General features: G+C 47.2%; 2 protein-coding genes across 6 annotated transcripts in view; one reads left to right on the top strand and one right to left on the bottom strand.

Moving 5' to 3' along the window:
• The first annotated feature begins 2,873 nt into the window (after window positions 1-2,873).
• Window positions 2,874-15,744, top strand: LOC146020840 (queuosine 5'-phosphate N-glycosylase/hydrolase-like). 2 transcript variants are annotated; one of them, XM_083154354.1, is made up of 5 exons: window positions 2,874-2,912; window positions 7,135-7,485; window positions 10,627-10,886; window positions 13,392-13,587; window positions 14,058-15,744. In XM_083154354.1, exons 2-5 carry the CDS (start codon window positions 7,149-7,151, stop codon window positions 14,288-14,290), a joined length of 1,026 nt encoding a protein of 341 aa, XP_083010480.1. In that variant the 5' UTR covers window positions 2,874-2,912; window positions 7,135-7,148; the 3' UTR covers window positions 14,291-15,744. The 2 variants fall into 2 exon arrangements, with proteins under 2 accessions (XP_083010480.1, XP_083010479.1); XM_083154353.1 differs by having other exon boundaries at window positions 2,888-3,000.
• Window positions 15,745-18,303: 2,559 nt separating this feature from the next.
• The window catches only part of HYCC2 (hyccin PI4KA lipid kinase complex subunit 2), a 76,321-nt gene continuing 68,883 nt past the window's right edge, over window positions 18,304-25,741 (bottom strand). For all 4 annotated transcript variants that reach the window (XM_083154352.1, XM_083154350.1, XM_083154349.1 and 1 more), the window contains one exon: window positions 18,304-25,473. In XM_083154352.1, coding sequence (XP_083010478.1) covers window positions 24,878-25,473 — 596 coding nt within the window. In that variant the 3' untranslated portion in view covers window positions 18,304-24,877. The remainder of the gene's footprint in view (window positions 25,474-25,741) is intronic.

Genomic DNA, 25,741 nt, shown 5'->3' with positions numbered 1-25,741 from the left:
CAAACAGCTGTGGAGCGGATCCTCTCTGAAGACAGACGGGCAGCCTGCCGCGTATTCCTGGCTGTACACTGTTTAAGTGCTGTCGCAGTGCAGACACTGAAATGCCAGGGGGTAATGGACAGCTGCGCTACCGAGAGTCTGTGTCTTGGCAACACAAGCGGCCCGGTGAGATCTCCAGTGTCCGCGGTAATGCCCGCATTACTACTCCACATCTACAGTACATTGCCTCAAATGAAATGTGAACTTTGTTTATGACAATTTACACTTTATAGACTCCACTTCTGGGCCCCCTTTCTCTCTGGGCCCGTGGCTGGAGTCCGGTCCCTCCCCCCATTATGGCTGTCCTGTTTCTTGAGCTTGTTTACTGAATTTTTAAAATTTTCTGAATTAGGTTTATTACTGAGCTATAAAGAGCAGTCCAATGTGCACAATTCACCCGGCACTGCCACAATGTCTCCAGAAAAGATCTGATGTCCGGATACATCTTATTGTAGCATGTATGCTACACGATACCCTCTGTACAGTGATGGCTTTGCCTGAGGATGTGTCCCCAACCTCTCTGTTAAGTGCAATATTCACATCTTTCCCATCTTGCGTCATGCTTACGTTGCCGTGCAGATAAAATGTTGGGTTATAATGGATGCAGGAGCATCTGTACATGAGCTTGATGGACAGTTGCCCAAGTGCCCCACAATTCTAGGAGCCCAATGCCCAAAGCCTTCCACAATACTCCCCTTACCGATCTGCAGCACCCCACTTTATGCACAGCGCCCTTCTAGCCACCAGCGTTTGCTGCAGTGCCACCCAGCCAACACCACAGTCTGTGTGCCGCACTACATTAATGGGACTCCTGTTGCGGTCACTGTACAGCACTGTCAGTCTGTCACTAACCAATCAGTATTAGATTGAGGGTATTAGAAACTGCGCTAAGTGGCTGCTGACTTTGTGGATACACTACAAAATTATACCACTGCTTTTCCTGGGGGACCCATAATGCTGCATGCGTGCGGGAACATTCACCGTGCAGCGCGCGCGGGGGGGGGGGGGGGGGATGTTCATGCAGGCCGTGTTTGGTTAGCTTGCAAAGCTGGGAAATCAGTTTTGCAAATCAATCAGAATGGGGGCCAATGTGGTGCCTGACTGTATTATGTGAGGATCGTTCTGTTCTAAGGAGCTAATTCACTACGGATCTCTTATGCAAACCAGTTTCCCAATCATCCACCATTGCCTCTGCTGGCTGCAGCTTTCATTACAGCAGCCTGCAGTGCACAGGATTCCTCATTGTTTATAAGACAAGTCCTGGCAGATCCTCACATGTACGAACATGTTCCTTAACTACAATCAGATCATTCCATACCTCCCAACTTTAAACAAGACAGGAAGGGGGGACTTCCAACTGCCCCCCCCTTTCCCCCCCGATGAGACATAGTAGTTAAGGCTGAATAAAGACGCGCATCCATCGAGTTCCTCCTTTGGTTACAGTGTATGCGCACAGCGTCTATTTCCGAGGCTGGGGGCTGGCCAGCAGCTTCCAGAGCCGCTAGACATGCCCCCACAGCAGCGAAAAAGTGGGCGTGGCCTCCCGTGAATGACACAATTTGACACCACCACTCCAGGAAGAGAGCTCCACACTTTCACAGACTGTAAGAGGTTAGGATTAGGTCGACATGGGTAAGATTGACAATCACAAGGCCTACATGGGGTTTTTACTTTTTTCACAAATGTTGACACAGTTGACATGGACACTGAAACCTAGCACCAGGTCCCCTCACATGGCTTGCGCTCGCCATCCTTCGGGCACGGTGCCTTGCTACACACGGCACACTGTTCTATTCTCCCACCACACCCTAGTGGATGGTAGGGCATGAAATACCGCCTGTCGGCACAATGACTAAAGAAAAAAGTGAAAAACCCCATTTCGTCATTTTGACTGTCAACCTTGCCCATGTTGACCTAATGATGGTGTCGACCTAATGACCCTGTTGACATAGCCCCATATTGACCTTTAGTCATGTCGACCTTATTCCAGCTAGTATCCTGTTGGTCTTATTTGCAGCTACATGACACTGAGCGCTACACCGCAGTTTGGACACGAGACAGTCCCGGCAAATACCGAGATTTAGGGGTCTCCGAAGAGGGGGCAGGGCGAATTGCTTCATTTTAGCCTTGGCCCCTCCCCGAAAAATCTGTGAATCATGGTATTTATACACCACTGACAGGGAGATGCGGAGGGTCTGGGGGGGTCCGGAGCATACAGGAGGCTTGCCCACCTTTTCGGGGGGCCAGGAGTGGGACTCTGTTTTCGGGAGCCTCACGGCCATTCTAGGAGGGTAGGCATCCAAGTATTACGTATACCTTTTGATTCCTATAGAAGACATGTCCAGACGGGTCCTTTTCTGCTCTGACATGTACATGTAAGTGATATTTACATCACTTGTGTCCATGTAGCACTAACTGTGTGGAGTTTGTATATTCTCCCCATACTTGCGTGGGTTTCCTCAGGATACTCCGGTTTCCTCCCACAATCCAAAAATATACAGGTACGTTAATTGGCTTCCAACAAAATTAACCCTAGAATGTCTGTGTGTGCGTGTACATGTGGTAGGGGATATAGAGTGTAAGCTCCACTGGGGCAGGGACGGATCTGACTAGCCAAATATTCTCTGTACAGCGCTGCGGCATATGTGTGCGCTGGGTATAAAATTAAATCAATGAATACATTTTACAAACACATTTTTACATTTTCCCCCATTACACTTGGAAGGTTTCCCATTCTCACAACCGTTATCTTTCCTGTTTGTCAGAGTGACAAATATTGTGCAACTCCAGCTGTCCCTCCTGCCTGCAGGGTATATACAGTATATATACTCCAGCTCGCTCTCACACACGCACACTCTCCACCACAGGATCAGGTGAGTCTGCCTGTGTCAGCAGGTTCCTCTTACACCTTCATAATAAAACCAGATTCTTACGCACGCACGCTCTCCACCACAGGATCAGGTGAGTCTGCCTGTATCAGCAGCTTCCTCTTACACCTTCATAATAAAACCAGGCTGAAGTTGCCTTCTTACGCACGCACCAGCTTCTTATTCATGTGTTATTCAAATTCCAACTTCTTATTCAGAACATGCAGCATTGCAAAGGTTAACGAGTCTTGGGCCACAAATCTGACACTTTCAATCAACAGAGAGGGGGTCAATTGCATATGACCCACTTGCACACATGGATCATACGCAAGTGACACCCCCCCCTGTGGATTTCAGTTGTCAAATTTGTGGCCCCTTGCAAAACTCCATATTCTGAAAAAGAAGCTGGAGTCTAACCCTTTAAGAGTTTTAAATGTACTTGTTTCCTAGCACGGCCACACCGATTTGCATCGGGGTGATCGTGTCAGAAAAATTGCGTCGGTCGCATCGCATGCGACCAAATCGCATGCGATCGACCCGATTTTTACATTGAATCAAATGTGAATAGGGCCCCTGGGACCCTATTTTACATTGGATTCAATGTAAAGTATTCCCCAGACCCCCAATTTTACCCCCTCAACGCCACCCCACGATTGACGCCAACCCGAAGCGTGTCGAGCGCAGCGAGCCCGCGAGGGGCGGTGGTGCGCGTCCTCCGGCCTTTTCATACCCCTACTATCCACGTCGGCGTAGAGTTGAGCCCGAAGGGTGGCGAGCGGACGCGTATAACTTCACAGGTATACGCGTCCGCTCGCCACGCTTCGGGTTCGGTGGCTCGCTGCGCTCGCCACACTTTATATTCTCGACTCCACGCCGACGTGGATAGTAGGGGAATGAAAAGGTCGGAGGACGCGCACCGCCGCCGCTCGCCACGCTTCGGGTTGGCGTCAATCGTGGGGTGACACAATGGGGTTGCGTAACCCATGGCGGGGCCATATACAATGTGAAATGGGTCATATTGGCCCATTTCACATTGTTTCCTATGTGAGATGGACTTAATCAAGTCCATCTCATCTTGTGCCATTATAATGGCACAAGACCGACGCGATGCTCCCGATTTCAATGTTAAAAATATTTTAACATTGAAGCCTATGGCAAAATCGCGGGCATCGCGTCGGTCACGTCGGGGGCCATGTTAATGCACGCGACCGACGCGATGCCCCCGATTTTGCCTTTGCCGGCAAAATGGACCTGATTTCAAAGGAAATCGGGTCCATCGCGTCCATCGTGTACCTTAACTTTAAGGTACACGATGCCCGCGATTGTGGCCGTGCTAGGAAACAAGTACCGTTTTAAATTGTCAAAATTGGTGTGAAAATTGCCAAGCAATCATTTTTATTCATCACTAGCTGACCCGCTCTGCGTTGTCCGGGAAAACCTCTGGATTTTTTAATGTCCAAAATTGCTGTAAAATTTTGTCTTACAGTAAGCTGTGCCAAAGGCTCAAGATTGTAATTTGTTAAAGCCTTCACCATAATGTTACAATGTGTTTGCATTGATACTGATTGCCAGCAATGAAATCAGGTGTGTTGTTGTTGTTTGAAACGCACCACTCCTGACTTTATAGCTTGTGTGTGTTGATGAATTCCACATCCACACCTGAGATTTAGCACCTATGATGCATTTATTTTTTGTGTGATCTGTGTGCGCAAACCATCGAGCTTGCATGCAAATTCGCATGTGAGCGAACGGACCGGAATAAGGTCCATAATAAAGTAGAATTATTATTTTTTTTAAATTATAGCTCTTATATATTTAGCCAGATCTGTCACTCATCCCCTGTGTATATAACGTTCCCGCCCAGCGGGATACACAAACCCGCCCCGCCAGGGAAAAGACCAGTGTGTAGAACGTTTTCATGTGTAGAACGTTCCACCCCCTTGACAACACCTCCCCCCGCCTAGCCAGGGCTACAGTACACACCCACCATCCACCATTACTCCACAGCCACCATCCACCATTACTCCCGCACCCCCCCCCCCTGCCAGCACCCCCCCCGGACCCCCACAAACACCCCCCCCCCCACGCGCGATTTGCGGACCACCGCCCCCCCCCCCCCGCGATTCACTGCACCCCCCCTCCTGCGATTTGCACCCCTCCTCCCGCGATTCTAGCCCCCCCGCGCGATTTGCGGACCCCCTCCCACGATTCACGGAACCCCCCATAGCGCCCCCTCCCGCTATTTGCGGACCCCCTCGGCACCTCCCGCGCCCCCCCTCCTGCGATTCGTGGACCCCCCCGCGATTCACCCCCCCTCCAGCGCCCCCTCCCGCAATTCGCGGACCCCCCCCCTCCCGCGATTCACGGCACCCCCGCAGCCCCCCTCCTGCAATTCGCAGCCCCCTACTACCCCCCTCCCGCAATTTATGTCCCCTCCCGCAATTCACGGACCCCCGCGGCACCCCCCCTGCGCCCCCCCCTCCCTTGACTCACGGCACCCCCGCGCCCCTCCCGTGATTCACGGACCTCACCAACCCCCCCTCCCGCAATTCACTGACCCCGACAACCCCCCTCCCGCAATTTGCAGACCCCCCTTCCCGCGATTCAAGCCCCCCGCGCGATTTGCGGACCCCCTCCCGCTAATCGCGGATCCTTGCACACCCCCCTCCCGCAATTTGCAGACCCCCCTGACCCCCTTCCGGCAATTCCACCCCCCAGCGGACCCCCTCGACCCCGCTCCCGCATTTCACGTACCCCCATGACAATGGGGGATCCTGTACCGCCACAAGCAGGTGCCGCCCCTAGGTGGAAAATCCGGCCCTGTCTGCCGCGCTGCAGGTTCCCCCACTGCCAGTGTCCCCACGGTCCTCTGCACCCGCGCCACAACTTTTATCAATGTCTTGCCCACATACCACTATTATACAGCCTCCTGCTCACATGCACGCTCACTCCCTCCCAGTGGGAGGAGACGCTCACCCACTGCCGGGAGCTGCATACTGTCCCCCACCCTCCTCCAGTTCTAGGGATGCCCATCGACCATCAATGATTTCAAATAATCAATGGTTTATGGCCGATGTTTAATACTTTTGCCATTTGATGTGGGAGGACCAGATGATTTCCCTACATCGATGGCAAAGGAGAACCGATCAAGTTTCAAAATTTTTTAAGGTGCCAGGACACAGAGCATAGCTCCACCCCCCACACCCGGAAGTCCCGCCACCAAGTTCTAATTGACCCACGGCCTATTCAGTCAGATATAGATATAATGGATGACCATCAATAGCTACAACAATCGATGGTTATCCAAGTAATATGTTACTACTATCGATGGCAGGGTGCAAAATCGCCATCAATGCCAACCATCGATGGCGTCTGCACCAATGCCTATCCATACTCAGCAACAGCCAAAAACCTTTACTACCCCTCATGCCCACACACCTCTATCACTGCCCTGCCTCCTGTTCTCCTACCCTGTAACTTCCGCCAGTGGGGACCCGCTCACCGTGTGTTGCCCACATTCCCCTATCATGCTTTACCACCCAGCCTCCTGCTGTCATGCACCATAACTCCCATCCAGTAGGAGGAGACACTGACTCAGGGGCACCGTCCTGTACTGCCACGCTGGACCCTCACCCACTGGCAGAAGCTGCACAGTGTCCCCCACCCTCCTCTTTAGTCCCCCTTATGCCCACACACCCCTATCACTACCCAGCCTCCTGTTTTCCTGTGTCGTGACCTCCGCCAGTGGGGAGCCGCTGACTCAAAAACACCCTACTATAGTATAGCACACACACACACACCTCAACAACACGCCCCCCCACACCCACAAATGTCACTGTACCCTTTACACTATCAATGTACATCTTACTCTGTAACTGCTTTTTAATTAAACAAAACAATACACACCCCCTTCCAAATCATATGCTCTCTATTTAACACATTTCACCTATAACTCAAGTTGCAATACAGGCCATCTTTCATACAATTCTAACCATATTTCTCACAATACAAATGTTCACAAATTAAGGGGGCGCAGCCCCTTACGCCAGTGTGAAGAGCGCCCGCAGGGCGCGATGAATCACCTAGTTTTTTATATAATTAATGAGCTTAGTTATTTTTTACGTTTTTTTTTAATGACAACACAAATTGCTTCATTCATAGGCCTGACAATTTAGTATATGTGCATTTAAGAAAGGGGCGAGCTTGTTTCATTTTTGTCTGTTAACAGGACAGATCGTCAGAATGTCAGCCCCTCTAGCGCCCAGGGAAACCGGGAAGTTCATCACTGAGAACAGCAAGGATGTGTCTGTGGAGCCGCAGGGCGTGAGCTCTCTGGCCGAGAAGCTGTTCGAGAAGTTTGGGCGGAAGGAGATCAGCCTTACGGGATGGAAGTCTCTCCATGAACTGAACCCGCAGAGCTCCGGGGAAGACGCCGTCAACTGGGTGTTCTTTGCAGACACATTAAACTTCTCCTTCTGGTCTGAAAGTCAAGAGAAGAAGTTCTTGGTCAGATACAAGGCCAAAGAGTATAGCGGCTACTGGGCTTTCTGTGCCGCCATAAACAGAGCCTTGGATGAAGGTTAGTGTGTTACGCTATCGGTGCATGTTCTCAAAGTTATCCCATCATTCAGAATCCCCATGTACCTAATTGGCAAAGCCGGAATTACACCAAATTGGGGTCCTAGGCAAAACAGCAGGTTGGAGCCTCAAGCAATCCATAAAACTATATTTTCATTCCTGATTCATGCCTCTTACATTATTTGTTAATTTACCCACCTTACAGTAATTCCCCTGCCACACACCTTAATGCCCATTACACATTATACCCCACAAGTATTGCGACTTACACAATGTGCCACACACCATAATGCCCGTTACACAATATGCCACACAATCTATTTCCCATTACATACTTACCACACACCGTAATGCCCATTACATACTATACCACACACCGTAATGCCCATTACACATTATACCACATATAATAATGCCCCTTAGGCATTATGTCATACACTGTAATGCCTATTACACATTATGCCCCATATCGTAATACTCCTTACACATGATGCCACACACTGTAATGCCTCTTACACATTATGCCACACACTGTAAGTCCCTTTACGCCTTATGCCACACACTATAATGCCCTTTACACATTATGCCACACAGTAATGCCTCTTTCACATTATACCACACCGCTTAATGCCTATTACACATTATTCCACACAGCATATTGACCTTTACATTATATGCTACATATCGTACTGCCCAACACACATTATGCTATACAAACAGTAATGCCCCTTACACATTATGCCACACACCTTAATGCCCATTACACATTGTACTACACAGCGTAATGACCCTTACACAATATTCTACATATTGTAATGCTCCTTACACATTATGCCACACACCTTAATGACCAATGCACATTGACCCACACAGCATAGTTAATGGTGGCCTGATAAATGATCTGAAACATCTAATGTAGCCTAATAGATAACTTCACAGAGCAATGCCATAGCAAGGCTCAGAGGTGCCCAGGGCCAACACACTCTGCCCCCTGCTCATATAGCGTCATGTATACAGGACAAGCACTGGTGGGGGGGGCACACAGCAGGGAGCACACTGCAAACCGGGGCCGCTTGGGCAGCAACATGCCAGTCCCTTGGCCTTGTGCAATATGCAGCAACAGCAGCCAAAAACCCCACATTGCTTCGGCTCTGATACAGATAGACTTGTTGAGTCTTTAAATGTCCAAACATGATGTTAACATGATAATGTTGACAGGGTTGAACTGTTGACATGCAGCATGTCAACATGCTCAACATCAATGGCGTAACTAGAAATTTTGCACCCCCCCCCCCCCATACATTAATTATACATTTTACCTACTGCTCATTGCCAGAGAGTTACATGCTCGTTGTCAGGGATTACATGCTGGTTGCCAGGAGTTACATGCTTGTTGCCAGGGATTATGTGCTCATTGCCAGGGGTTACATGGTTGTTGGCAGGGATTACATGCTGGTTGTCAGGGTTAACATGCACGTTGCAGGGATTTCTTGCTTGTTAACATGAGATAGGTGCTCAAAGCGCATCAGTGCTCTGGGAATCTAGCAATGTACTCCGTGCACTGCCCTGACAGATGCCATGTGAACAGCCAGACTGCATGGAATCTGCAGACAGAGACCCAGGCTCCCCCACACCAGCCCTTGGGCTGCGGTGCATTGTTACCCCACTGCTCAACATATTGAAAATGACCACGTTGAATGTTCATCATATCTACCTGGATGATGCCTGTTGGCAGGATGAGTCCTTGGTGCTCTAGTGGTCTCTTCTCCTGGTGTCTGCAATGGTGGCTACAGTGTTGTCTCCCAGATCCTGCAGGGCTGTTACAGTCACTTCCAGCATTCTGGTGAGCATTTATCCCTGAGCACCCATTTCCCTGCAACCTAACCCTAACCTCTTCCCACCACCCAATCCTAACCAACCATCCATCCACATCCTGAAACCGCCATTACCAATGGCTTCAACCTAGTGTATATCAGCAGTTTGAACCATGTTGACTTTATTACCTGATCCTGTCAGACAGTTCTCTACCACAACATATGCTATAGCTGCGCGTATGTGCATCTAGATCCCTTCCATCTAGATCCCTTCTTTCATAGGCTCCAGGCAAACTTAGGATGGGTGATACATAGGATTCGGTATGAAATCCCGACGGTCAAAATCCTGAATGGGTCAAAATACCAACAACAAAATCCCGACATTTAAAATCCAGACAAGGACAAAATCCTGACATTTAATATCCAGACAAGGTCAAAATACCGACATATAGAATGTACAGGTGAAAAAGTCAACATGACTTTCGGTCGACAGGTCGCATGGGTTTTTTCACTGTTTTTTGACCCGAATGTCGACACAGTTGGAAGTGAACCGCAGCCCCTCGTATCGCTCGCTTCACTCGCAATGCTGCACTCGGCACACTATTTTATTCTCCCACCACGCCCTAGTGGATGGTAGGGCATGAAATACCGCCTGTCGGCACAAAAAACAGTGAAAAAACCCATGTCGACCTCGCGACCTGTCGACTAAAATTCAGGTTGACTGTTTCACCTGTACATTCTATATGTCGGTATTTTGACCTTGTCGGGATTTTAAATGTCAGGATTTTGTCCTTGTCGGGATTTTAAATGTCGGGATTTTGTCCTTGTCGGTATTTTGACCCATTTGGGATTTTTACCGTCGGGGTTTTGACTGCATCCCGATACATGTGTAGGCACTCACAGAGAAACTTGCTGTCGATGAGCTAAATTCTCAGCTCTTGTGTTGCACGTTTTTGTGTCACACGATTACACGCTGACCTGGGCTCAACTGTGGTTTCTTTGGCAGGAAAAGTATTTGTTCCAGAGCTCACTGATAAACATTGCAGCTGTGTGACTAACCAGAGCTTCCGTCAGGGCCATTTACTACTAATAACCTGATTTAACTACAAGCGTTTTGTTCAGTTCTCACCACAAAAAGATGCACGCACTGCAATGACAAAAATAAAACCAGCCATACACAAGGGCCCTTATTCTGGTTCACTCGCAAAGGCAATAATTACCACCCATAACGCTCAGATCTGTCCTAACACGGGCAGGAGACTCAGGAGGACGCATTCACAGGCGACGTACTGTATTTGATGTCATAAATCCCGATGTTTTTCCTTTAGGTATCCCCATAACGACAGCGTCTTATTACTCCAACGTAACGCTGGAGCAGCTGCAGCGTGTATTCCGCTCCGACACCGATGTCCCCATCACAATGATCGACACCCGCCTGGAGATCCTGCATCAGACCGGAGAGATCCTGATGAAGAAATTCGGAGGCTCGTTCCTGAACTGCGTGAAGAAGAGCGAGAAAAGTGCCGTGAAGCTGATGCAGCTGGTGGTGGAGAATTTCCCCTCCTATAGAGACGAAGGGGACTTCCAGGTTGGAGCAACGGCAAAAATATATATATATAAACTAGTCAGCTGTGGAGACCAGCCACTATATACACTAGTCTCCAGCATTAGGCTCTTTATCCAGAAGGGGGCGCTGCTGTATACACTATTCACCAGGAGGGATCTAGGGGTCTGAGTGCCCCCCACCAGCTGCACTGCTATATATAAATGATTGTAGAGCGATTGTCAACAGCCCATGAAGGATTAATAACAGCACGTAACAAGTAATAGACAGCTGATCTCACCGAACGTCAGCTGCCCGTCCTCTTCCCCCTCAGAGCAATCTTACATATGGCTGCACCTTTCCACATCTTTCGATGGTCGGCAACCATCACAATACGTGGGATGGTCCCAGTGGCGTGCGAATGGATATTTATGTAAAACAGCCATTGCTAACGTACGCGATTTGCGAATGGTGGGCCGGCGTACTACCATTCGCAAGGCGGTATCTGGTTCACTCGCAGGGATGTGAATTCGCATCCGAGCGAATGAACCAGAATAATCCCCCCCCCCCCCCCTCCGTTGCAGTGGCTGAGTGCGAGCCAGCAGACGTGGTAGGAAAATCTGCGGTCACTAGGCCTGTACAGCAGCTCCATTATGCCCCTCTTACTTGCTGGCCAGGCTGTGGGGAGAGGGGGTATCTGGGCAGCTGGAATCCCCCCCCCCCCCCTCTTTGTGGTTGTCTGTGAACCTGTTTACGCACACACACACACACATATATATATATATATATATATATACCAAATTGACAATAGTATTCTATGTAATGTGTACATTTATGACTGGAAGTCGCTCCAGTGCTGTGCAGCAGTGTTGACACTACTGGGAGTAGGAGTGACCACATTTGGTGACATCATAGTCCCGCATCTGCCCTGTTGCAGAAGGATACTGTGTCACATGACCAGTATTTGGAGCTGAAATATCAGCACTCTCATCCCTTCTACAAGGTACCATACATCACTAAGGGGGAGATTTATGACAGTTTGGAGAGAGATAAAGTACCAGCCAATCCACACATAACTACTATAACACAGTCTAGGGGCCATATTCTCTAAGCTTCAAAAGTGATAAAATGGAGAGTGATAAACAGACAGCCAATCAGCTCCCACCTGCCATGTCACAGACTGTGTTTGAAAAATGTCAGGTAGGAGCTGATTGGCTGGCTGTTTATCTCTCTCTATTTTATCACTTTTGAATCGTAGAGAATATGGCCCTATGTTTGAAAAATGGCAGGAGCTGATTGGTTGGTACTTTCTCTCCAAGCTTTGATAAATCTACATCTGTGGCCTATGGTATCTGTGTGGAAAAAGACCTGAACATTTTTATCCTAGGAGCATCCCGTGATTTTTAGCGATTGATAAAAATTCAGAGATCTTCCCCTACTCACATGCTGCTGGATGGGTGTTTTCAGGCGGCGGTGGTGTACCTAAAATAAATGTCCCATGGGCGTCAGTGCAAGATTAATCCTTCGGGGGGTCCGGGGCACTTTAGACAGCCCCCCCCCCCTGCACTTGTCATTACTGGCCGCAAACTGCATGGGAGAATATTGCACTGTCAAAACACAGTATAGTAAAGGCAGTATAAACTTGGTCAATGGGTAACTGCAGGGGATATATATATTTATATACACACACACACACACACACATATACACCTACATACATACCACATGAAAAGCCTGTGTTTGTCCCTCTGCACCTTACTCTGTTGGAGACCTCACAGTCCCAGTGCTGCCTCTGATTAAAAACCCTCCCATGACTAGGCTGCTGCTGTTGTCCATGGGCCTGAGAAGCATGTAATGAGCTCCACCAATCAGAGCTCAGCACAAATGTCTCAGCCTCTGGTGCAAAGTGTCATGGGACTTAGTCAACTCCCAGTAATGCACTGCACACTTGTGCAATCAGTGTGCCTTGGCTCCCGATGCTAAGCACCATTAATCATTGGCAGATAGGTGAAGCTGCAGCACTACCCCACGCCCATGCACAAAATATTTAGCTAAAAAAAATAGCTAGAGGGGGGCCCAGGGGTACTGACCCCTTGTACCCCCATTACAATTCGGCCCTGATGGGCGTACACACAGAGTTGCGTCCTATGTTGAATCAAGTGTATGCGTAGGAGATCCGTCTCATGTTGGATCTCCTGCACTAAGGATCGACTGGTGGAAATGCTGACCATGGTTTTGGTGGCTGCTCTCGAAAGCAGGGCTCCGGGGGAGTTGCAGTCACATAGATACAGCCGACTCAGAATAAAGGCAGATATTTGCTGGAAGTGGCCACAATTGCGTCCACATTACATGCGACACAGAATACATACGCATTTTCTGACCTAACACATAGTAGATACAACATTTGCACTAAGAATTGGCATCCTATATTTTGCAGTTGCCCCTCCGGGTGGTAGGTAGTTATGTGATGTATCTCGTGCTTTTATGAGCTGCGGCTATTAAAAAAGCATTGAGAGATTGGTTATTAACCAAATCCCTTGTTGTCCCCAGGGTCAGAGGGTGGCCTTCTACAAGCGGGCTCAGATCTTGGTAGGAGACATCTGGGCCGTACTGGATGGAAAGAATGATGGCGGTTTCTATGACATCCATAAAATAACCATGTTGGCCGACTATCGTGTCCCTCAGGCTCTGGTCCATTTCGGAGTTGTTAGATATTCAGAAAAGCTACTGAGAAAGCTGAAAGAAGGTTTGTACGGGTTAAAGGGACGTATTTGCTGTTTGGTGTCCGTCAGGAGAAGCAATGCTCAGATGTTAAACGGTGCCACCTAGTGCCCAAGTTATGGTACAGCAGGAGAAACTTATTTTTAAGTTAAATACTGTGCCAGACTTACCAGTCAAATACCGGCGTTCACGGCTCTTTTGGGAGGGGGCAGGGATTAACGATGGCAAGACTTTCCCCCCTCTTCCTCTGTTCCCATCTCTATGTTCTCCATGCCCATAATGATGGAGATTGGAATAAATATGTCCCATAGTGAGATCTGAAACATTATGACTTGGTCACAAACAGGAAAGATACGAGAGACTATATGAAACATATATTGTATATTGCACTCGTATGTAGACGATAATAAATGGTTTAATTTACTTCTTGCATGAGCCTACGAGCATTCCCTTCTTTTGATTCAAATTACCCTATTCCATTTTCCTCCTTTTAAGGCTTCCTCTTTCGAAGTGGGGATCGCGAGGAGATGGAAATCCGCGGCTGCTCAATCTGGGCTGTGGAACTGGTCTACGAGCACCTGAAAAGTCTTTTTCAAAAGACTGGACAAACTATAAGCAATGAAATCAATCCAATTCTGATCAATAACTTCTTGTGGGATTTTGCCCGTGATAACAGGGGAGCGGTGGATGTTGTCCCGTTCCACCGAGTCAGGGGCATCTACTACTAAGCTTTGAAATTTATTGGTAATTGACTACAACACCCAACAAAGCCTATTGCTTTGAATTTGTATATCCCAGCTTTGAAATTTATTGGTAATTGACTACAACACCCAACAAACCCTATTGCTTTGAATTTGTATATCCCAGCTTTGAAATTTATTGGTAATTGACTACAGCATATTTCCCCTTCTTATTTTAAACTTTGAATTAAGGCAGGAAATCACTGATTCTGTATTGTATAGACTGCCCTATCACCATTTGCTTACTTAATTGGTGACCTTTTGTTGTTGGAGGAAGGCTAGTGTGGGTGGGGTGATTTTTGTGTGGACACCTGATAGCAGCCCTACTTATAGTGAGTGCTAGGCTGATATAGCCAAGGCTGATCAGATTCTAAGTGATATTACAATAGTTATATCGAAGCTGGAGTTATACAGGAGTTAAACAGAAGGGAAACATCAGACGAACAATGGAGACTATCCTGTCAGCTAACTCTTCTGCTAAGGACCGCATTCATCTACCTACTTGCTCTGTATACCCTTCTGACTATATCATCCACTTGCGCGTCTGGACCACCTTGCTCCATTATTGCTACAAAGATCATCTGCTGCTCCCTGAAACATGTGAAATATAATTTTATTGACCTTACCACTGTCTTAATACTGCCTTGTATGCCACTGTAGTATTCTCTTAAATTTTATTCCTGTTATCCCGCACCGCGTGTTGCGCCTCTGCTGTGCATAGCCTGACAGCAGCGGCATACACTGTGTGCTCCATGTCCGTGTCCCCCATCAGGATACATCTAGCATATATCTGTACGTGTCCTATATCTGTACTGTTTTACCTGTTTACCTGTCTACCCATCTGGCTGGTGCAATCACCATGTGGCGCCGCTGAATGGCTGCCTGGGTGCTGCATAGCTCAGTAAATATATGTTCCCCATGTCCATGTTCCCCATCAGGATACATCTAGTATATATATATATATCAGTACTGTTACTGGCTACCTATCTGGCTGGTGAAATCACCATGTGGCGCCGCTGATTGGCTGCCTGGGTGCTGCATAGCTCAGTAAATATATGTTCCCGTGTCCGTGTCGCTCAATAGAGTACATCTAGTATATATCTGTATGTGTCCTATATCTGTACTGTCTTACCTGTCTACCCTTCTGGCTGGTGCAATCACCATGTGGCGCCGACGAATGGCTGCCTGGGTGCTGTACAGCTCAGTATATATGTTGTCCATGTCCCTCATTAGAATGCATCTAGTGCATATCTCTATGTGTGATGTATATCTGTATTGCCATTGTTGCCCGTTTTGACAACCCTTTGTATTACAGTATGTGCATTATTTTTAATGTCTGTAAAGCGCCTTGAGTCCTGTTGGAGAAAGCGCGCTATATAAATAAAACTTACTTACTTACTTACTAAGCCATGATGGTAACCAATAAACTGTTTGCACTTATACTATGCATCAGTCTGGTAATAGAATGGATACACTGTGCTGGTGTTTGCAGCGTCATTTATTCTGTAATAGGCATTGGAGGAATGTCAGACATGACACAGAGAACAATTGGTGTGAGCTGTGTTTCATTGGTGCGAGGTAATAATTCATGTTAAAAGTGTTACATTTGTAAGAAAATAAATGAGGATACTTCTTGATTTTGGTAAAGCTTTTTGGCACTGTGCCTCATAAAAGGTTATTAATAAAACTAGGTAATTTAGAGATAGGAGATAAAATTTGTAATTGGATTAAAAACTGGTTGCACAATTGGGGACAGAGAGTGGTGGTAAATGGCATACATTCCAGCTGGGGTAAGGTCAAAAGTCAAGACCCACAAGGTTCAATATTACCCACCTTGTTTAACCACTTGAGTGGTATGCCCAGAAATTTTCAGGGCTCAGCTGCGCTGCCGCAGTGGGCTGTCCCGGAAACCTTCCGGGCATACCACTAAGATGAAGGTGTGCACAACTGGCGCATCACCTTTCCAGCCCCCCCCCCCAAGTGGGCGCTCTCCCCTCCCATCACTCCCCCTCACCTCTCCGGCGATTGCAGGTCGGTGCTCCCCTGCCACCATTAGTTCTAGTAAGCAGGTGGCAGCTTGGGGGCATGTCATACACCTGCGCAGGTATATGTAACCAATATCTCTGAATTCTATTATCATGTAGTGTTCAAGACTGGTTGCTAAAACTATTCAGTGTGCCGGGGGAACCAATGTCTTGTTACTTACTAAGTATTAACCCCTCCCTTGCATGCACCTGAAAAGTTTTACTGAACTAATTTGAGCATCTACCACTATCTGTATGTAAGCAGGTGGCAGGCTCAGGTATGTTCGGCGCAGCTTGGGGACCTAATCTAATACACAAAGAGTGATCTGTGCTTATTTTAGTCAGATCGCTCCTTGAATATACCCCTTTAGACTGCCTTGAGGACAGCTATAAAGTCGGTCTTCAGGACCCCAAACAGTGCATGTTTTCCAGGTCTCCTCATAGAATCACAAGTGAAATTATTCGCTCCACCTGTGACTATTTTAAAATGTGTCAGTATGAAAAGCACCTGTGCACCTGCTAGGAGACCATGGAAATGTGTGAGTAACAAAGGCTCCCGTGTTCCTGCTCAGTGACCTGGGAAATGTGTCCATGATTAATGGATGCACCTGCTTTGAGACCTGGGAAATGCATCAATAAGTAATGCAGGCACCTGGGGAATGAGTCTGTGAGTAATGAAGACATCTGTGCACGGTACTCTTTACCTAGCACGGCGCCCACAATTTTGATCGTGGGCATCGCAGGTAAAAAAAATCGCGGGCATCGCGCCCATTGAATGCACTAAAAATCGGGTGCGACACGACCGACGCGATTTCCCATAGGGAACAATGTTCAATTTCTCAATTGACCCGATTTTACTGTTCAATGCCTCAATTGACCCGATTTTACTGTTCAATGCCTCAATTGACCCGATTTTACTGTTCAATGCCTCAATTGACCCGATTTTTCCATAGGAAACAATGTTAAATGGGCCACAGAGGCCAAATAGCCACCCTGAAGTGTGAAATGGCCCCCACAATTGGTAACGCCACCCCACGATCAACGTCAACCCGAAGCGTGGCGAGCGGCGGCGGTACGCGTCCTACGACCTTTTCATACCCCCACTATCCACGTCGGCGTGGAGTTGAGAATAGAATAGGGTGGCGAGCGTAGCGAGCCACCGAGCCCGAAGCGTGGCGAGCGGACGCGGATACCTTCACAGGTAAACGCGTCCCTTCGCGGGCTTCACAGGTATCCGCGTCCCCTCGCTGCGCTCGCCACGCTTCGGGCTCGGTGGCTCGCTGCGCTCGCCACACTATTCTATTCTCAACTCCATGCCGACGTGGATAGTGGGGGTATGAAAAGGTCGTAGGACGCGTACCGCTGCGCTCGCCACGCTTCGGGTTCACGTTGATCGTGGGGTGGCGTTACCAATTGTGGGGGCCATTTCACACTTCAGGGTGGCTATTTGGCCTCTGTGGCCATTTAACATTGTTTCCTATGGAAAAATCGTGTCAATTGAGGCATTGAACAGTAAAATCGGGTCAATTTAGAAATTTAACATTGATCCCTATGGGAAATCGCAGGCATCGCGTCGGTCGCGTCGCACCCGATTTTTTAGTGCATTCAATGCCCGCGATGACCACGATGGGCGCCGTGCTAGGTAAAGAGTACCCTGTGCACCTGCTGGGAGATCTGTGAAATGTATCAGTGTGCAACAAAGGCACCTGTGCACCTGCTGGGAGATCTGGGAAATGTGTTAGTGAGTAATAAATGTACCTGTGCTCCTGCTCGTGACCTGGAAATCGTTAGCGTTTTAATGTTCTGAGCACAGAGTTTACTGCTGTAGGGTAAATAGGCCTCACCAGCTGAGCACTAAATCATGTAGAATCAGTTATTAAATTCCCAGAAATTTCCCAGAAGCTCCTGCGAGAAGCGATCTGACGCAATGACACCACTGAACACACTTTCCGTGAAATGATTTCTCAAACAACCAACTCTTGCAGCCAGAAACGGTACAATATTTATTTAACATAGTATAGATAATCTGAAGGATTCGGAAATTTGTACATCTCTATTTACAGTGAATTAAAATATTTGTTTTATTCTCGGACAGATATTTACAATTTGTCAACAGCAACTAAGATTCACATTTCAACAACAGTGAACAGCAATTACCAGCTTCCATTAAGACGGGTATAAATATGTCTGACATGCAGCGATAATGTCATCTTCAACAGGTCTTGTTTTCTTCTGCACTAAACAGAAATTACAAAAATACAAGTGGTCCCGAGGGGCAGGAATAAATGCCACCAAATCCAAGCCAGCGGGTCAAGACATAGCTTATTTGTCACCATAGAAGTAGTAAGGGAGGCCGCCATAGCCCAGGTACAGAAAGCAGCAGCACTCATCACATCGCCTTATCTTTGAACGCCGGGATCTATACGAGCATGCTAAGGAAAACCTGCGGGTGTAACGGGCACCAGCAAAAAATTATACTTCTGAATATTAGCTTTAAAACAAAAATAAATGTTTATTTACAGGGAACAAAGGTTTTATTGTGTATAAGCGAATACAGAAACTCTTTGGTAGAAGAGCTTTTCTTTTCATTGGTTAATCTTGCCCGGTGTGTAGGTCTCAGCTGCTGCATAAATACTATCTGGGAGAGAAATGCATTTGCCCGGTGAAACGCGTCGACAGGGGATAACATACATTCAGTGGTGGTTGGACTTTATTATCCTTCACAAAATGTAAGACTTTAATACGAATCCACCACCTAAACCTAAAGTGAACTATGAACTCTTACATCCTGGTTATCATCAGTGGAACTTCCCGGCTCTTAGTAGTATGGCTTACACTGGTCTTCAAGCCAACTGCAAAGGAGACCTCAAACTAAGTCACTGCTACTTGCTACACTTTATTACTTCTTATCACAATATGCGATCAGAAATCACAAGCCAAACGAACACGGCCATTTTTTTTCCATTTCAGAGACCCTTTAATTTAATTTTGGTTTGATTATTATAGCATGTTATTTAACACACGTGTGTGAGTCAAAACAAGCAATAATGGAGAGTTATTTGCACCTTCAAACACTACCCCAACATGCCGACCAAGTGTGCGCCGATTGGTTGCCAGCTATGATAGTCGATCTGTCAGGGTATCGGGAAATTAAGATGTTGTCTTAATTTGGCGGCTGTGACTTGGGTCAGTCTCTGGCAATGTTAGCGCCTGTATAGTTTCACTTCGGTGAATATTTTATTCAGTCTCTGGAAATGTACCTTGGCTCTAGGGGTACATCAATAACTCGCTCATACATAGTTTGGAACCAATGTTTCTGAGCTTATTAGATAAGCGGATTACTGTGACAACGCGTTTCACTTAATAATGACATTACAAATTATTAATTTACAGCGATTACATGGTTTTGTGATTTGACGGGATAAATTGAGTAAATAGGGTAATTATTTTGCTGCGTGTAACCTTCCCGGACTAAATAAAATACGGAAAATTCCAACCCTGAGTTTCTAGGAATACCAGACACATAAATACAAATGCATTTAAAAGATAAAGTAAATAAAATGTATGTAAAAGAAAAATCTGTTCCGTAAAGCAGAGGCCCGGTACCATCATCTGCACTTCCCTGCTGCAGACAGGACAATGGCTTACATAATGTACAAAGCGGTCTATGACCAACGCGTTTTGCCTGGGTGAGGATGTATTGCTGAATGGGGTTATAGGACAGCAGCATCCTGGCTGTATGTGACTGGGGGACACATTTGGATTCTCACAAATGCTAAAGCTGAAGTATGGGTGGGGGATCAGGGGCGTAGCGACTGACAAACTTTTCTCCAATCACCTTCCCATCTGACCCCAGATCCTTCTGAGCCATGGTACTGAAGTCCGCCAGCATGAACAGGATTGCGGTCTAGAATCTCGCAGCTTCACAAATACAGGTATCTGGATGGCTCTCAGACAATGACTAGGTCGACACACACTAGGTGGATATTAGCAAAATGTCGACATTGCAATGGTCAACACGCAAAAATGTTTTTTTTTTACTCTTTCACGCTTTACCATCCTTGTGGACTCTGATTGGGAATGGCATCGCGGTAGTGGACGGTGGCACCTAGCCCAACGTTTGGGTCTACATGCTCAGGTGTCAACATTGACGCCAAAAACACTGATGTTGACCTTTTCAGGCATCAACCGTTTATAGTGTTGACTTAGTGTATGTCAGTCAGTCGACCTACTGCACGTCCACATTTTGTCATGCCTGATCACGTGTGAAAACAAAAGCATCTTGGGACATTGCCCATCACAAAAGCCAGAAAGATAAAGCAATGCATTCAGTATAAGTCGGAAGAGGGGACGTGCAAGATAACGCGAAAAACCCATTAAATAAAAAAAAAGCATGAAATAAGGTTACACAAATGCAACTGCAAAACGCTATTACATTCCTGGTGGCTCGCCGCACAATATATATAGAACAGTAAGCAGGCTGTTGTCGGGTAACAAGACCCAGGTACAGAAGCATCGCGCACCTCTACGCGTGTAATACAGAACATCTACGGTAATTAGACAGTCATTAAGTCGACCACATGAGTTTGACCCGCTTTAGGAGGCCAGGGTCAAAATGTCGACATGGGCAAAGGTATGGGTGAAATTGTCTTTATTTCACCATATGTGACTGCAATCATTGCAAATGCGTACCCTCACCGACTCACTTTGCTCCCCATGCTACGGCAAGGTGATTCGTTTGGATACCGCTGCATTTGGCGCAGGTTACTAGTCCCAATCGTGGCTTCCGTGGATGGCAATCAAGCAAAATTTTAATATATAAAAGGCCCCAATAATCTTGTGTTGACCTTTTCTACCTATCGACCTTAAGCACATTCTACCTTTTACCATATGGGGTCAACGAAATGACTGACCATATAGACACACTGCCTATCTATACATTGGTTCCCCACCTCTGTAAGCACAAGCACATCCCTGGTGCCTCTACAGGAGGAGCACGGCGGTGCGGTGCCTGGCTTCCATTATATTAAATTCAACTGATGTTCTGTTTTGATCTTGGCGTGTCGGCAGCTGAGCGGCATTGGGTTGGATAATATACTTTCTCAGTACTGTGACAGGTGAGAATCTGCCCCGTGTGTTACATCTACACAGGCAGCAAACGACTGACCGTGAAGACTTCCTGTGCAATATTCTGCAGACATGGGAAGAAATAAACCTGTGTGTGCTGGATCTTCCGTGATAGAAATTCTCTATACATGCCTCAAAGGAAATACAAGGAGACGACAGTAAGTAATGGGAATGTACAATCGCCTGAGCACATAATACGCGTTTCTCTCACTAGGAAAGCGTCGGTGCTTTGACGTTACCATTAAACCCATTTTTCACTCAGGAGTTTGTCTACTTTGTGCACAGATGACATCTATGCCATCAGAATAGGATCAAAAGTGACTTTAATTAAGAACCCAAATCCTCCCCAACAAAGTGCTCAGCACCTGCCAACATTAGTTATACGGTGTTGCTGCAACAGCCTCTCCCAGAATCTCAAGCAGCAAAAGTTCCACGCCGCACTCTGCAGCATTAACAGCGAGATGTGACGGACATTGTATGTATAATTATCACCCATTACTAAGGGCTGTGAGTCATTTATGAAACCACAGTGAAATGTCGATTGGGGGGTACAGTCTGTGCTTGTTCATCCGGAACACAAATCTCTTACTGTATTTAAAAAATATAAACTTACTTTCCAACTTCACTGATATAAAAATAACGGGATGCAGGCGGCATTCTCACAATATACATATGATTGGACGTACAGTCCACTTAATCGGCCAACAACTGTCTGCAGGTAACTATTGGTATAGTCCCTTCGGGGGGATGCAACAAAAATATTCTTTAATCTCCACGAGCAGCGTCCATCCTCCGTCCCCGGCGGATCTGTGACTGGGAAAGGTCAGGGGTCGCTCGTGGGGAGGGTTACCATAACACGTTTACAGGAACTAGATCCTAATAAATTACATTTCTGTGATTTCACATTCTAACGCTACGATACAGTACAGAACAGCGCACCTGTATGCGCTCCGATGCAGCACACGTTAATGTAATGCATTATAATTTAAGGGTGTTCTCATTTGCAATTATACTTAGAAAAATATATATACGTTTGCTTATTTTACAGAAATGCGATTTAAAATAATGGATAGAATTCAAAGTTGTCCTTTAGTAAAGACGATTGCTTATTTCCAGCTATGCCTGTCCGTACGTAGGGGTGTCCTTCCGGTTGTGCTATTAAAGGGGTTTTAGAGATCCCCCTTGTTACAGGCAACCACTACATCTGTATACAGAGGCAAAGCAACACCAGCCCCTATACCCACTGGACCGAGTTTTGGGCCACCCAGTTTAACGCCATCTTCCTGACAATATCACCCGAAAGATGACTGCTGGCAGCAGGTACGGGGTAACCGCCCGCTGCTAGGCACTCAAAGGGGGGGGGGGGGGTGTCTTTTGTGGGTGCAGGATGTGCGACAGAGGGGCTTGTGTGCACAGCACACCTACTGTATTACAGATATGCCACTAGCTATAGGTGGGTGGGTGTCGCTTGGGGGATTTGTACAGTGGAAAAACCCATTGATGTTAAACCTAGTCTGCAAGCTATCCCAGGAAGGACTCGCTAGTACAGAGCCGGGCCTAAAGCCTCCGGACCTGTGAACTAAACACGTAAAAGTACAGTAAACCAAACACTTCCTAGAAACAGACAGCACAGACTGTACATAGACAGCGCACCTGACGCCTAGCTGAGATAACAAAAGAAACGTCTAAACGAGCCAATCACTGCTTCAGATACCTACAGCTAAAGCACAGTATATTCAGGTGTTATTGCCAGATCCATAGCAGCAGCCCAATATACAGGGGCTTACAGCCAGCATTACATCCGCTTGTTGATACAGTATTCTGACACCCCGATCTGAATTGAATTCAGGGGTGCCAGTTAGCAGCTACTTATTCATTCAAGCTTCATTTGCCAGAGGGCTGCAAGCTGGGCGGTTGCTGGTCTGCTCTTTTGAGACCAAAATATGAAAATAAGGACAACTATAAAGTTTGGGGTAGCTGTGCCACACTGGTAACCATTAATTACTTCTACACGGTAGACCAGCAAACCACAGTAACCTGCCACACAATAAGTCTTGGTGCTTAGCATCTACCAAGAACTTAGTTGGTCGAACCAAACGGCAGGATGCGGAGGGCTGGTCCCCCGGACGGCGAGCCTGTAAACATCTAGAAGCCAAGGGACACAAGCTGGATAGTATTGGCAGGTCCTAGAAAACCGAGCTACCGGATACAGACATAATATTATTAATCACACAGAATGCTCATGGATAGTGCCGAGTTTCAAACGTTGTCATGTAACATCCCAGTACATTCACACCTAGATCAGCGGAAGGGGGACTAAAACATGTACGCTTGCTTTAGTGGGTTTTTGAGGTTCGTGGGAGTACAACAGCAATAATAATCAGCACACCCACTGGCCCCCCTCACCCTTCCAGGATCAGGTAAGATTAGGGACGTTCTAAACAACTTTACAAAAACGCAAGACCGTGACAAAGGCAGTGTGGTTAAGGAAATCACCAAGGAAACAAACAAAAAAATAAACAACGATTCCGTATTGTACAACAGCAATTCCAGCAAGCTGTGCGACACTCCCTGAAGTGACCGGCCCAGCTGGACTGACACGGACATCTGTGCGTGGGTTGTAGATCTTAAGTCACCGGGGAGAAGGAACCAGGGGGAAGCAGCGGAGAAGACTCTTCGGCTGAGCGCCAGGAGAGGCAACCAGCAGAGTCCTCCAATTACCCGACATTGAACTTGATATCCAACTGCAAGCGTGAACCAGTAGGAAATAGGAGCATCCAAAAAAAAAAAAAAAAAGACACCTAGAAGGACTGTGATCTATAGGTTTAAATCCTTGGGTGAAATAAACCCCACACGTGGGGGGTAGAGAAGGGAAGACAGGTATGATGGGTCGTGGAAACTCTGAAGAGGTTTGTAATCAACAGAAAAGATGCAGTCCGGTCACTGACGTCTCCGCCAATGAAGATCAGACGTTGAGGCGTAGTATACGTGGATTGTCCAATGGTGCGATAAACCAATACATGTAATGTTAGTTACGCATCGATAGGAGTTGACCTTTCGGACCTTCCATGTGACTTTCTGGCTGACTAATGCCGTCGCTTACAAGCACATTCCCAGATATTCATCCTCCTGAATAGAAATTCGTTGTGGACTCACAGTGATGAAATGGGACAGTTCCTAAATTGCACATCACCCAAAATGAAAGGAAAAAACAAACCAACAGGGAATTAAATGAGGAAGGCTATGCACATCTGCAGGACTGGGCTGGGAGCAGAACTTTGTATTGCTCTTGCTATAACGTATAGATCTCTATTAAGGAAAAATTAGGAGGACCTTTTGGAAATAGGATAACTGTCCATTCTTGTGCAAAGCTGCACTGGTTCTAAGAGGTAAAGGGAAAGAGGCGGAAAGGGGCGACAACACCCTACACTTGGGATATTAACTGCATATTGAAGCTCGGGGATCGGGACTGTTTGGTCAAAGGGGCACCGACGGACAGTTGGTCTTTGCCATCTCCCGCGTGGCCTAATCGGTCCTCTTGTAAGCTTATAGTTGAAAACCGGTTGGTGTTGCAGGTAGAAAGATTGGTACCTCCGCCAATGCCACCGCTTCCGGCGGCCTGACTGCCGTTTACAAAGTCAAAGGATTTAGTGGACGAAGTGCTGGAGGTTCGGATCAGACTTAAACTATTCGCTTTAGATACCACGTGGCCCGCTGGCAGGCTCAGGTGCTTTTTCATGGGTGATAGCTCTATCGCATCAAGTGTAGGGTCTGCAGCTGCGGGGAGGGGTGGTTTCCTAGGCGTCACGTCGGGACTCTCCAAGGGTTTGGGTGGACTGGGTAGGTCTCGCTCTTTGATGGACCGTATGCTGCCTCCTTTTCTGTAACCGGTCCTCTGAGATGTAGACGGAGGCGCTTTAGCTCCCACGGGCTGGCTGCTAACGGAGGCCCCCGATGAGAAACCTTCATCCGCGTCATTGACGTTTATGGAGTCTTCTCCAGTCGCGAGGCCTTCAGGTCCTACAAGATCAAGGAACAATGTTACTTTCACATTAGACTTTTCCATCTGTTTGCCGTGGGATCGAAATTCATTCAGCGGGTTATAATAATTATCAAATGTAAGAACACCCTCAGCCTTAAGCTGCATACACACTGGCCGATATATCGCTGGACCATCGGCAAAGTGTGTACCAGCGATGTCTGAAAGGCGTGGTTCACAGGCTATGCAACACAGCTGATGCCGATATATTGGTGCATCATTGTGTGTATGGGTGATCCATTGACCACA

The sequence above is a fragment of the Crinia signifera genome, chromosome 7 (assembly GCF_055691185.1).
Source record: "Crinia signifera chromosome 7, ASM5569118v1, whole genome shotgun sequence".
In the NCBI taxonomy this organism is placed as follows: domain Eukaryota; kingdom Metazoa; phylum Chordata; class Amphibia; order Anura; family Myobatrachidae; genus Crinia; species Crinia signifera.
Note: the sequence above shows the minus strand (reverse complement) of the source record. Positions and strands in the feature narration are given on the sequence as shown.

Excerpts from the sequence above, each read along its gene's own strand:
- LOC146020840 (XM_083154354.1), top strand. The coding sequence starts at position 7,149 with ATGTCAGCCCCTCTAGCGCCCAGGGAAACCGGGAAGTTCATCACTGAG. Across the intron at positions 10,887-13,391 it reads GAGACGAAGGGGACTTCCAG|GGTCAGAGGGTGGCCTTCTA; the intron begins GTTGGAGCAACG and ends TGTTGTCCCCAG. Across the intron at positions 13,588-14,057 it reads ACTGAGAAAGCTGAAAGAAG|GCTTCCTCTTTCGAAGTGGG; the intron begins GTTTGTACGGGT and ends CCTCCTTTTAAG.